We start from the raw sequence: 14,008 nt of genomic DNA on the forward strand, positions 1-14,008 counted from the left end.
AAGATAGTTATGCTTTTCTAGGCACCTGGAAAAACTAAGAACCTAGACTTTTGTGAAGTAATATTTAATGCATAGCTAAATTAAATAAATGTGAGTTTCTTTGAAGCTTTTCTTCAACAGGTCTATATAAACAGTTAATTGCATCAGTTCTGTGATTCACAGTTCGTGCGTTGTGTACTATGTGCTGATTCATGTTTATACCCTGTTACACCAGACTCTGGATTATGCCTAGAGGAATTGTTTCAACCATTAAGAATCTAATTTTAATTTGTCTCTTCTAGCTTTGTGGTACAAAATGCTTCTACCTCCACAGTTCGATAGATCCAAGAAGTACCCTCTGCTTATTCAGGTGTATGTAACTCTAACTTTCTTTGAATGTTTGTTTTTTTTGGGTTTTTGGTTTGGTTTGGTTTGGTTTGGTTTGGTTTGGTTTGGTTTGGTTTGGTTTGGTTTGGTTTTTTTGTTTTGTTTTGTTTTGTTTTTTGTTGTTTTTTTTTGTTAGAAAACACACTTTTTCTAATTTAACAAAACCTGGGACATTTGCAACATTTTATAAAGCAGAAGTAAAACTACTTAGTTTTGTTTCATTTGTTGTGATTTTTTCAATATATTTCTGGGATAAAAATGGAGATCAATAAGGATTTTAATGTTAATCTTAGCATGGTAAGGATTACTTTCTCAGAGGAAGAGAAAGGCTAAAATCATGTGCGCTACTCCTTGCTCTGTAGCTGCTTCTTTTTATCATGAGACAGTCTGAAAGAATTGATTTCAGCTTTGTTATTATGAAAAAAATGAAAGAGCCTGATTCGTTTTTTAAGAAGAAGAGAAAACTAAGCCATGTGGACTTGCTTGTTAAGAGCATTTCATATAATTTATTGCAGGCAATAAAAATTGCAGTGGTGAAAAAAAGAAAAAAATGCAGAAAGGAGAGCTGAGTGGGAACTTTACATCATTTTTTATTAATCAGTGATGATCCAAATGTCCAATAATGCTAAGGATGTTTGAAGTTTGGAGTGTAAGAGTCCTGTCCTTGAGGTCAAATGTGTAATTTGTATTAGGCCATTCCCATGTGGAGTGTCTCTGTATTGCTCAGCTATGTGGGGTCTGTTCTGCCCGCAGCTCCAACAGCCCATGATCTTCCTTACTGAAACAAATAACATCTGGGGATAGCCAAAAAGTGTAAGGAGCTGTATGCTTCTTCTTGTTTTCTTTTTCTGACTGCCTGTGGGAATCAAATGCAAAAAAGCAGAAAAGCTCCAAAAAGGGCTGTTACACCTAAGAGATTTGGAGACAGCAAAGAATTGAATCTTTGAGGGATCTCTTCCCTCAAGGATTCCCCTTAGGACAAGCAGCTGATACTGCATCACTTAGTCTGAGCTGAAACTAATTATCTGCCTTAGGAATAAGACTTAAATTATTAAAATGGATTTTAGATAGCAAAATCTCATAACTACCTGTAAATAGCAGTAGAACTGTTTGTCTGCTGAGCTCTCTGAACCACAGTCATGCAGCAAAATACATGTGGCGAAGATGTTATCAGTACCAATAGCTATAGTCCAATGTCTAATAACCATTTATAAATTTTTAAGTATGAGTTGAAAATGTATAAATTTTCATCCTCAGGTATGGAGGACCTTGCAGTCAGAATGTAAAGGAAACCTTTAGCATCAGCTGGATAACCTATCTTGCAAGCAAAGAGGGAATTATTGTTGCCCTGGTGGATGGCAGAGGGACAGCTTATCAAGGTGACAAGATTTTGCATGCAGTATATCGAAGACTTGGAGTCTATGAAGTTGAGGACCAAATCTCAGCAGTTAAGTAAGTAGGTTATCCCCCTGTGTAGCTGTTGTATTTGTACACCTGTGTATTGTATACCAAGAAGTAGTAAGGTGAAAGAAATATTGCATTCTCAGCCTTTCTTCTGAAGACCTGAGGTCTCCAGGATATAAGACAAAAACACTTATAAAAATAAAATACTAGTGTTTGCTTCATGTCAGTGAGGTTTTGTCTGGTATATTAAGTCCATATACCACCAAGTCCACATTTGGACCTCATGACTTGCATTGCGTAAGAGAATCATAAGAGGATTCAATCCTAAGCCTAAAGAAATACAATTGTCAGTGGTGAGAGGTAAGCCAATTATCCATTTTTCTGAAGTTATTTCCTATAGGGTAAGCCTACTTCAGTAACCATAGAGATTAGCCAGAGATCCATAGAGATTTACCTCACTGATTAGCTAAAGGTCAAATGAGATTTGTACCGAAACTGAATCTGACACAAATGTCCTACAGGTCAGTGAGTCACAAATTTACATTCTGTGTTGTTGTAGGATAGTTAAGAGCAACAGAAAGTTATCTGAGGTCCCCTGATAAGTGTTCCCCAAAGCTGCTCCTTTGCATAAAAACAGAAGTGTTCCAAGGGAAACCGATTCCCTAAGCAGAGATTTTGGGAGGAAGTGAAAACTGAGGATTGCAAAGAAAGGTTATCTTGTTAATTTTACAGATGGAGTAGCACTGCTAAAATGAGCATTTGAAGAAGTGTTAGTTTGAACCCCACAGGGATGACTACAAGGCAGGAGTTTAGCCTAGCCTTTGGTGTGGAATTTGGCCCATCAGAGTATGGATAGATTTCCAGGTGCAACAGTAAACACCCTATTTCCTCCAGACTTGGCTAAGATACTCGAGTATCTTAGCTGGAAATTGGATGTAGCAACCCAGGTTTTCACAGCTTTCTCTGCTTGTTTGAGAGCACTGCTTGTATTTACAAGTATGTGTGAGGAGGATATCTGTTCCTTCCTCTTTCTGCTTTGTGATAATTAATTCCCTCCTCAATGTTATAAATACAAATGCACCATTATCCTTTTCAGTGACAAATGAAACAGAATAGCTGTATATCATGTCAAGTTTTTCTAATATTCTATTATTTTGTTTTCTATCTTGAAAATTTTAGGAGGGGTGGCATACTTCAAAATATCACAAGAATGCTTTTATATTATTCTGAATAGTCACTCAGACATAGAATATCAGAGGGAACCTAAACTGATTCTGCAGTTGCAAAATCTGCTGAGACAGGCCATGAAAAAATGACCTCACACTTCACACTTCCCAGTTTTCTGTCAGCACCTAGACTAAATTTTTATTCAGTTAAATGTAGTGCATTCCATCTTCCTGATCTAACACATGGATTAAGATGCATGATTTTTAGAGAGCCTCGATACTCCAGTGGGAAGTTCTTGGAGGGCTTTTACTGTAGGTGGAGCCCCCAGGATTAAGACAGTAATATAACAAAGCTGAATAATTTTTTGGCTTTTCTAACTATGTCCCACCCAGATACTATCCTCCATTTTGGGTGTTGTCCATCACTTGGGCTTGTCCTAGGAAATAAGGCTACTATGTGTCCTGATGTGCTTCTGAACCTATTGTGTTTATCTGTCACTCTCAACCCTTTGTGGTCTTTTGCCTCATCCTCTTTTCTTTGATGTTGCAAATGCATCTTTAAAAATACAGTCTCCATACTCTGATGCAGGATATTTGTAGGAGACCTAATATTTACGGTTCCCTTTGACCTGTTTGACTCTTGAGAGCATAAAAAGTTTTGCACCTTTTATACATTTCAAGGTTATTGCCTACTTGGAGCATTAGTAGATGATTCCTTCATTATTATTTTTTTATTAAAGTACCTGTAAGAGCTTTTTACTTTACAGGCACATAAAACAAAAGTTTATTTCTCGAGGGAATCCCTGATCTCCTCTTGAGAAATCAAAGTATTAACTCACTGTGACATCAGTATGTTGAGTATCTTGCATGATGAAGTCTGAATGTTAAAGGTAATCCAGCACCTCTGGCACTAAAGCAATGAAAATTATCCTCATCCACTGGAACAAAAGTTATTATGATGAAAGTATTAATTTCAGCAATCTTTATTCTTTCAGGAAAAATTCTTCCTCTTCCCTTTCAACACCTATTGATTGAATAATTGATGCTTCTTAGAAATCAGGCATGCTATGTTGTTTATCAGTTTGCTCAAATTGGTGGGATATTTGCAAAAAAAGAGAAAGAAAAACTATTTTTTATAATTTTCTTGTGGTACTACCAATTTTTTTGCAAAAATGCATTTATTTTTGTGGTTTTATTTTCCACAGAAAATTTATAGAAATGGGCTTTATTGATGAGAAACGAGTAGCAATATGGGGCTGGGTAAGTGATATCTATATATCTATATTTTTATATCTATCTTTAAATAATCCAGCAGTATATTTTTATTATTATTCCTGTTTCTTTCTTAAATATGTATAAAATTTCTTCTGCAAATGTGTGATGGTATTGCAAAGGGGATGGTTCCTGCTGGTACTTACATACATGCAATTGCAACAGTTCAAGCTCCCAAAAATGAATCTTTGGCAGCTCAAGAGGGAATTTTGAAAAGCTCATATCTAATACACTGTTTGGACTGGAAGTTAAGCCAAATTAAGACATTTGAATTTGCTTTACTTTTAACTTAGGGACTTACTGGCATGGTGTCAAAATTCAAGTGTTGTCCTTTCTGATCTGAGATTAGAATAGTGAGAAAAATCCTATGACTATCTCTCATGAGAAAATGTGACCCCTGCATCATCCTGAATCACTCGGTACTTGGCTGGCTTTGCAGTGGTCATCAGGGACTAATCTGGGTCTGAGGGGTTTCTAACACTGACAGTTTCCCTAAAATGTGGAAAAATTGGACAGCATAGGAATTATTCTGAATTATTAGCCAGTCTATTTTTCATCTTTGCTTTTTTAATGCATTTCTCTTTGTAATGCTCCCAGAACCTTAGCCAGATGTATTGCCTGATCTTCGACAGCACATGAGCAGAGTTGCTAAAATCTTTTTATGAAGCTTCTACCAACCAGTATTTAAGTTACTTTTGGTACAGTTACTACTCTAACACCAGAATAAAATGGGTACCATATGGTGAAATTGAGTGACATAGACACTTAGAAGTGAATAATTCTAAAGTGACATTAGGTAATTTCAGGCCTCATGAAAATATTTTCTTTTTTAAATCACATCATATTTTATTTCACCACAGTGTTTCCAGAACCAGCTGTGAGCTTGGACACATTGTATTCCAGTCATGGATATAATATTTAATATAATATTTAATATTTATTATAATATTTAATAATTAAATTTAAATTTTAAAATATTTAAAAAGGGACTACTACCAAACCTATCAGTCTTTTTTTCCAATTTATTTCCAATTTATTATACCATTCCCTGGTCTGTAAGCTTTGAAAGGAGTTGAAAAGTATTTCCTTATTTATAGGCTGCAGCTTGGTGAGTGTGTATGAACCCTTGCTTTCAGACTCACCAAACTCTTCAAGATGGTAAAAGCTCTTAAATAAGCACTAAAGTAATTTGGGTTGTGAACTCTCTATGTCTTGATCTGTTACAGTGAATATATTTATCTGCCCAATTCTAATCCCTTACTTTTTAGCCTTGTGGACTAATTTTTTGAAAGACCAAATGAGAAAATGACATGAATTGGAAAAATTGTACAGATTACTGTTCCTACTACTATATCCCTCACTATCATTTCAAGCTGAAAAGTCAAGAGGATGGACTAACTTAACTTCTGTATTAAAAAAAAAATTAATAATTCTACTTACATCCCTTGGTCTTTCATATGATGCTGAAGTAATCTTCAGAATTTTTCATGACACACCATATTTTTATCCCTTCCTCCATTCCAAAGTAAACAGAAACCCATTATTTTGCAAAGACTTGATATGAGTTTTTCCAACCTCAGTTCCACATCCCGTGGAGAGCTTTTTATTTACATTATTTTCCTGTCTCAGCAACTAGCCCCAGTTTCACAGATCTATTCTTATATCCAGGCTTACTTACTGCTTTAGCCTTCTTATGGCCACGAACTTATTCTTCCTTTCTGGGCATCAGTCTGAGGAATCAAACCAGAAAATACTAGTAACAGTGGCAGGTAGTAGGGAGGAATTGCTCAATCCTGAGTTAGATGAGTATATTGGTACTGAATGATTGACTTGGTTCAATATGCTAATCTTCAGCAAAAAATAGGTGGTTTGTGAAGGAAGGGAAAAAGCCTCTAAATCTTCATGGAGGTGCACCTTGAAGGGATGAGAGGCATTGAAAACAAGCTGCTAGAAGGAAAGTTTCTATTAGGTTTTAGGAAAAAAATATGACAACAGTGATCAGTGTTGAAGAAAATTGAGTGGAGAGGATGTGTACTTTGGATGTGCTTGTGACTGCTTTTTCATTTACATCTGAAGTTAGCCCTGTTTTGTGCTATAGGTTACATTAGATTACTCTGAAGGACACTACCAAATTAAATTTCTCTGTGATTGTAAGTGGTAATAAAAGCAGTATCCTGTGATAAACATTGTAGAAGTAGCAAAATAAAAAGTGATTCGATAAAATTGTCTAATCTCTTTCACAAGAAATTGCATCAGATCCATTTGATATCAATAAATTGATTTTTTAAAAAACTCAACCTTATGTTACTTTGTCCTCCAAAGCATATTAATCAATTTGGAATTAATTTATAGGAATTTTGATTCAGAGAACAGAATGATACCTCAGTAATTTTAAACTGTCTGTGATTTCCTCCTAGTCCTATGGTGGCTATGTAACTTCCTTGGCACTTGGATCTGGCAGTGGAGTATTTAAATGTGGAATGGCTGTGGCTCCTGTTTCCAGCTGGGAATATTACGGTATGGAAACTTGTCATAAATACTGACTTGGAAAGCAAGATGTAGCATTTAATGACTTCTTAAATTAAATCATTGCAGGAGACTGGCACTTTGAAACATAAAGACATTTAAATTACCTAGATTTAAAACTTTTAAGACCTTAAGTTTAATGTTTTTCTTGCTGAAAATAACTGAGAGCAACTGGCAGTTTGGAACTGACTTTGTCACAAAGAAGGTATGTCTGGATAATTCCATATGCACTTCTGTAACAGTAAGTGTATAAAGCCCTCTCAGTAAACTGCTATTAAGGAGTGATCTGCCTACAAATCCTGCTAAAACATTATCACTGAATTCAGAAACAGCTGAACTGATTTATCTGCCAGTAACACAGTCACAGTACACTTCAACTTCTGACACCACAGATGACCTGTGTCAGGTATCAGTATTTCTGATGACTGCAAAGTTGTTTCCAAATAGCAGTGGAAAAGAGAATGACTATTGTGTTCAATTTTTTTTTTTAATTAAATACTTTTCCCTTTAAATGTTTCTCAGTCCCACCTCCTGTATTGTTGTGTTGCAATACATGTTTTTATTCATGTTTATGGATTTAGGCTCCAAACTGTTGAGAAGAAATAACACTGGGAATACATTCCCAAGGCCTTCCTGTGTGAATAAAGCAGGAACATACTCATACTTGCCGACCTGTTAAGCTTTTGGCATGGTGTTAAGGAACCTTAGTGTAAAAAAAAAATCATGGCATGAATATTTTCAATGAGTAAAATGTAGCACTTTGAACACATTTACTTAGCATATGGTCGTTTTCTAAGAAGTCTTGGTTATGAGAAAAATTTTTGGTTAAATGGGAAAGATTCCTTCCCTGACTGCTAGCACAGACATTCCTTGTATTTATGGTGTTTTGCAAACAAAGGGGAAAATATTTGTATGACACAGGAAGCATAGTCTTCGTGTTTTACTGGCATCAAGATTTTTTAAAGACATTTTTACTCATGATCACAAAATTATTTCCAGGATGCAGGCATAAAGCACTGCTTTTGCAAAAGTCCCTTAATGAAAGAAGGGTTATAAAAATTTGTCCCAGCATCACAATTCAAATGAAGCTTTTAAGTTCAAGCAGATTAGACCTGCACCATTGCCATCTCTACATCAGCTGAATTTTCAGGTGGCAATTAAAGAATCTTGCTGAAAACACATTGTAAAATCCAAACAGGCAAATGTACCTTCACTAAGGAAGGAAGGAAACAAGGAGGTCATGAGTCATAAGTTTTGGCAAACAGATCATGTTAACATTAGGCTGAAGTGTGTTATGGGCAAAACTACAGGATGTTACGTCCTTGAGTCTCTGAGTAGTATCAGTATGTCAGAGGATATACTGGCCCCTAGAGCTTCTAAATTCTGTCCAGCCCTCTTTTAGATGCACAGATGAGATTCTGGATGATAAGGTTTTGTCAGAAGTCCCCCCTCCATTTTGAGTCAGAGTTAATAACAGCTGAAAATTATAAGATGAAAAGGAAGATTCCATTCAGGGACAATGTATAGTTAAAAGCATTATATCTGTGACTGTTTTATTAAAATTTATTTAAATTTATCTGCTTTTCCTTCCTCTATAATTGACAAGCTGAATCTTCCACTTAGTTATTATAATGCAATTCTGTTGACCTCTGTGGACTTGTTGTAGCTATATTGGTAGAAGAGAGTTGAAAAATTGGCTCAGAATACTGTAGAAATGCCTGCCATTCAGAAAGAGTCTATTTTATTGAAAACTTAAGCCCAATATGGTTGTTTGACACTGTGTTGACAACAGATATTGCACATTTTCTGTTTTCATGGAATGATAAAGGATTTTGATAAAAGACGGGCTACTTAAATTTTCTTGGTACTTACATTACAAATTATCTTCAGAAGCCTTATTTGGCTGATCTGGGAGACATCTTTAGGTCTCAGTGGTAGCACATGTAAATGACACATAATAAACTATGGGAACAAGTGTGTATTGATTAATTTTCTTTTCCCAGGAGGATTCTTATTTCTATTGTTTAACAAATTTTTTTTAATACACTGTTTCAAACTGGACAAGATAAACAATCCCAATTCCTTAATGATTACAGTGGCCATCACCTATCTTTTGAGAGGGAAAGATGATAGCTCTTCTTTGCCAGAAAGCCTTGACTCCCTTAAATAAATGAAATCCTTTTAATACTGCAGCTTGACTGCTCAATATGTGTCAGTTACTCTTTCAAGGCAAGGTCATAAAGAAAGTCATCTTCTGGTAGTAGCAGCTGCTGTGTCAGTTTTCCATAAATTTTCATAACAGCTTCTAGCTAAAGTACAAATACCAAGGCAGCTCAAAGAGAGATTTTTCTGCTGATTTCTTGGTGATGAATACTGTTCAGTTATTCACATTTATTTTGTCAAATCTGTTACCAGTTTTTGTTGTAGTTAGAAAAAAGAATTGAACAGAGACCTGAAAAGCAATGGGCCACCTTTCCAGGTCATGCCTTTCCAGCTACCCGTAATTGCTGAATATATATACATTCAATAGGAAAAGGACAACATGCATATGAATATTTACTGTTAATACACATACAAATCCTCAGCTCCTCTTTTCAGATGTCAGAATTAGTCTGTGTCATCTTTTCACCATGCACCTTTTTTGGTTCCTTGCCATATTCAGCTGACTTCAGGAGTTCAACCCAACCACATAAAGCAATATCAGTTAATTACCTTTATCCACAAAAATGAGTATAAAACCACTATTTCTGCAAAGATGGTTTGGAGAATAGTGAATAATTAGCCTTCATAGTTGATTTTTAAAATATGATTATATTTGGTGTGTTATGAGGAAACCAAGAACAGACACAGTAAATATAATTTAATTTCTGTTTAATTTCCTGTGTGTCACTGAAGCTACAAAATATCTGCACTTTCTTTATCTATAGCTTTTTTTCTTCTTTAATTTCAGCATCGATCTACACAGAACGATTTATGGGTCTTCCTATAAAGTCTGATAATCTTGAGCACTATAAGGTGAGAATTCTGTTTCTCTGGTGATCTGCCTTAAATTTGAATCACACTTCCATGAATAAGTGGAACTGTGAAGAAAGAAAGTGGCCCACCAGCTTTCATGATACAGTCCTTTTGTTGCAAAGCTACTGCCATGAAACCATGTCCCCAAGTGCCACATCTACACGTCTTTTAAATACCTTCCCAAATGGTGACTCCACCACTGCCCTGAGCAGCTTGTTCCAATGTCTGACAACCCTTTCCATGAAGAAATTTTTCCTCATATCCAGTCTAAACCTCCTTTGCCTTAATTTGAGGCCATTTCCTCATGTCCAGTTGATTGTTGCATGGGACAAGAGGCCAACCCCCCCACCTGGGTAAAACATACTTTCAGGGAGTTACAGAGAATTTTAAGATCCCTCCTGAGCCTCCTCTTCTCCAGGCTAAACCCTCAGCCATTCCTCAGAGGATTCACTCTTCAGACCCTCACCAGCTCCATTGTCCTTCTCAGGATATACTCCAGCACCTCAATGTCTTTCTTGGGCCCAAAACTGAACAGAGGATTTGAGGTGTGGCCTCAGCAGTGTCCAGTACCCACTTCTCTGGTCCTGCTAGCCACTTTTGGTACAGGCCAGGATGGCTCTGGTCTTCTTGGCCATCTGGGCATGCATTGACTCGTGTTCAGCTGTTTTCAGCCAATACAGTACAGGTCCTTTTCTACCAGAGAGCTTTGCAGTCACCCTTCCAAATGGCCCCTAATGCTGCATAAGGGTGGTTGTGACCCAAAAGCAGGACATGGCACTTTGCCTTATTGAACCTCAGACATCTGGCTTTGGGTTGTTGATCCAGGTTGTTCAGATCCGTCTATAGAGACTGATGTGTATGTGTGTGTGTATATATATATATGTATATATATATATACACCTACATAGCCATATACATGGTTTCTATAGTAATTTCAGATTGATATGAAGTCACTGCTGTCATGTCACTTCAACTGTTTGATTGTTTTTCTACCAGGTAATGAAAGCCTTTCAGCACTATAAATAAGTGGTTTAAATTGAAATTGCTGAACTGTTCTTTTTTCCTCTCAACAGAATTCAACTGTGATGGCAAGAGCAAAGAATTTCCAAAACGTGGAGTATCTTCTCATCCATGGAACAGCAGATGGTGAGGTTTGCAAACGGCAGAACAAACACAGAGCCAGAATCACTTTGTTTGAAAACCATTAAGCGTCTATCTTTGATTGGGTCAGGACTTAGATATTTGGTAGATTTCCATATGACCTATCATAAGATGCTTACTCGTTCTTAGTAATGTCAACTGTATCACTTGATAATTAGTGGACACAGCTAAATGCACTATAACTTTATGCTTTTGGTATTAGCACGTTTCAACAGACAATCTCTTGTTTTTTCTTTTTAGATAATGTACATTTTCAGAACTCAGCACAAATTGCAAAAGCTCTGGTTAATGCACAGGTGGATTTCCAGGCAATGGTAAATAATACTATTTTTCATTTTGAAAAGTGGTTCATAACTTTATCAATAAGCTTATCTGACATTTGGCAGTGTTTTTAACAACCCTGTTCAACTGAACATGCTTCAAAATTTGGCAATTGCTAGTGCATTTGTTATTCTTCATAAACAACTTCTCAATTTCTTCCCCAAATGATTTGCCTGCTCTTTTTTTTCCCCTTGCCCTTGGGTGCTAGCAGGATTTTTCTCTTGTCAAGAATAACTTGGAGGCTTTTAAAATGAGCCAGGGAGAAAAATAAGAACCATCCGCCTCATGAGTGTTTCTGATACCTGGTAAAAGAGGAAGATAAAAGAGCTGAGTTCTGGGGCCAAATTGTCACTGGTTGTGGTAGATTCTGTCTTGAATTGGACTTGCCTGCCACAGGCACAAAGTGAAAAAAGCAAAAAAGGGTGTAAGGTATCCAAATATATATCCAGAATCAGCAAAAATGTTCTCTAAAAACTTGCATGGGATAGCAGGAACAGGCAAAAAAAGAAACATATAGGCAAGAGGTTGCAGAATATAAAGGATAAATAAACAGGGGAAATGTAGATCTGATTTATATGCTAACCTCTGCTTCCAAACAGTTTTTCTCAGGGTTGATAACCAAAGTGTTTGCCTGCTATCAAACATACGGCCTTCTGTCTGAGTCTGGTTTCTTAGGGCCGTGAACTCCCCAAAAAGGGTTGACAGGGTTTTGTAGGCCCTTTTGTGCATTACACATTTTCTGCCTCCTTTGCTGATCTTTAGCAAATCTGGGTTATGTCCTGAGTATCTGGATTACTCCATGCATTGTAGTCATTCTGGTTCAGCTACAGTGAAATGGCAGATATTTCTGAGTTAGCATAATTCATATATGTGTTTTATTTCCAGTACACCACTCACAAGGTTCATGGCTCTGCTGTAATGCAGGATGTTTTGAATAGAACTCAAACAACATTTAGCTGAAATGTTGTTGCTTAAAGCCCAATACTTATTCCTAAGCAAGGCTCTTACCCCTATTGCTCAGGTCATGCAGCAGGTCAAGGGGATTTCATCCCTAATGGCATCTCAAGGCTGTTTTGCCTGTCTTGATACAGCTGGCCTGTAAGTACTGAGGCAGTAATGCTTAGTCTTAAATAACAGAAGGCTTAGAAACCATTTTTTTCCAGCAAGAATAATAATATATTGGGAACTGATAAAAAAAATTATCAAGTTCGTCTTTTGTCTTGAGCTATCCACTTTCTTCTGTATAGCAATAAAATACATTCTTTGTATTGTTTAACTCGTGCAGAATTGAAAACATAACATAAGGGGTTTATGTTTTGTTTTTGTTTTTTCTTTCAGTGGTATACTGATCAGAACCATGGAATTCCAGGCCTTTCCAGCAAACATCTCTACACACATATGACCCACTTTCTCAAACAATGTTTTTCTTTGTCAGAATAAGTAGGCTACTCAGAGCATGCTAAGGCATCTGAAGACATCTCTGGGAGAAAGAAATGACAGCAGTGCTCAAGTTGTATAGTTTTCAGGTGAATTGATCACAGGAACTTTGAAATTTAAAACTTGATGTTTACATCCACTTTTGATATTGTATATTAGCAAATGTTATGGTAACAAATGTTTTGACACATTTGATATCTGTTTGACAGAAAAAAATAAAATCAGAATGTAAAAGGTCTTGTGCATCTATTGCTGACTTGCTTAAACTTACAATTTGCAGTCCAAGAAAGGTGGTTCATTGCAAATGCACACTGTCAGATTAATATGTTGGCATTGGTTTACTAGAACTGTAAAATGGGAAAGGACAAAGGAAGCAGTGCAAGTACCTAATCAGCATCCTAACAAGAACCAGTTCCTCAAAATTTATTTCAAACTTTTATTTGTAAAGAATCCAAGAAGAGATAGGAACACAATTTTTAACACTGAATTTTGGGTACTTATTGAGAGTATTGAATGTGTTCAAATTTTATTCAACTCTTGTTTGAAACCATGATCTGCAAAACTCTCAGTGTTCATGTTTAAACATGAAAGGAAGACACTTATGATAACTATTGTATATCAGTGAGTTTTTCACCTGTATTCAAAGTATGTGAGCTATATTGACTAGTTTTCATTTCTAATCATCACTTCAGCATTCAAATTGATCTCAGTGTCATTCATCCCAGACTGGAGGGGAAGGATCAAAGGATTGTGCAAGCTTTCTGTGCCTCGTTTCTAGTGAAAATATTTTAGAGAGTCTTTAAAAAATTCTGGAAGCTAATAATGATTGGAATACTTGTATTATTTTCATTAGTAATTAAATCTGTCCTGTCATAATAAAAGAATATTAACAAAATAATTGCCAAGAAATCCACTGTAGATGAAACAAATCCTTGGTGATGAGTTTAAAAAATTCTGAATTAGTCTGCTGCATAAGAACCATGGTCTTTCTGACACAATCTCTTTTATTAGCTGTTAAGAGTACAAAATAACCTGAAATAGATTGTGTTGCCTTCCCATAAAGCAAGCTGCTTCATAACTCTCAGTCTGAGACCAGTTGCTGCTTCTTTACGGAAAAGCAAGGGGTTTCATTTGACTTGCTTGACAAAAACATGGGGTTTGGCCAAAATAATTAAAATGTGGAAGTGATTTGCTATGTAACAGCTTCCTTCGTTTGTTAATGGCAATATCAAATCTGATTTTCCACACATGAGAACATTCCTTAGATACATCTTTATGTAAATGTAGTTGCCAAGCTGTTTGTAATGGTTAAATTATACTTTGATGGGAACTCTTCAGAA

General features: G+C 36.2%; 1 protein-coding gene across 1 annotated transcript in view; it reads left to right on the top strand.

The window, feature by feature from the left end:
- The window catches only part of FAP (fibroblast activation protein alpha), a 36,371-nt gene extending 23,466 nt beyond the window's left edge, over positions 1-12,905 (top strand). Inside the window, exons 19-26 of the mRNA XM_056496640.1 lie at positions 282-351; positions 1,624-1,818; positions 4,142-4,196; positions 6,626-6,725; positions 9,685-9,749; positions 10,823-10,895; positions 11,151-11,224; positions 12,570-12,905. Coding sequence (XP_056352615.1) covers positions 282-351; positions 1,624-1,818; positions 4,142-4,196; positions 6,626-6,725; positions 9,685-9,749; positions 10,823-10,895; positions 11,151-11,224; positions 12,570-12,671 — 734 coding nt within the window. The 3' untranslated portion in view covers positions 12,672-12,905. The remainder of the gene's footprint in view (positions 1-281; positions 352-1,623; positions 1,819-4,141; positions 4,197-6,625; positions 6,726-9,684; positions 9,750-10,822; positions 10,896-11,150; positions 11,225-12,569) is intronic.
- Positions 12,906-14,008: the final 1,103 nt, after the last annotated feature.

This window comes from Oenanthe melanoleuca, chromosome 7 (genome assembly GCF_029582105.1).
Source record: "Oenanthe melanoleuca isolate GR-GAL-2019-014 chromosome 7, OMel1.0, whole genome shotgun sequence".
NCBI classification, from domain to species: Eukaryota; Metazoa; Chordata; class Aves; order Passeriformes; family Muscicapidae; genus Oenanthe; species Oenanthe melanoleuca.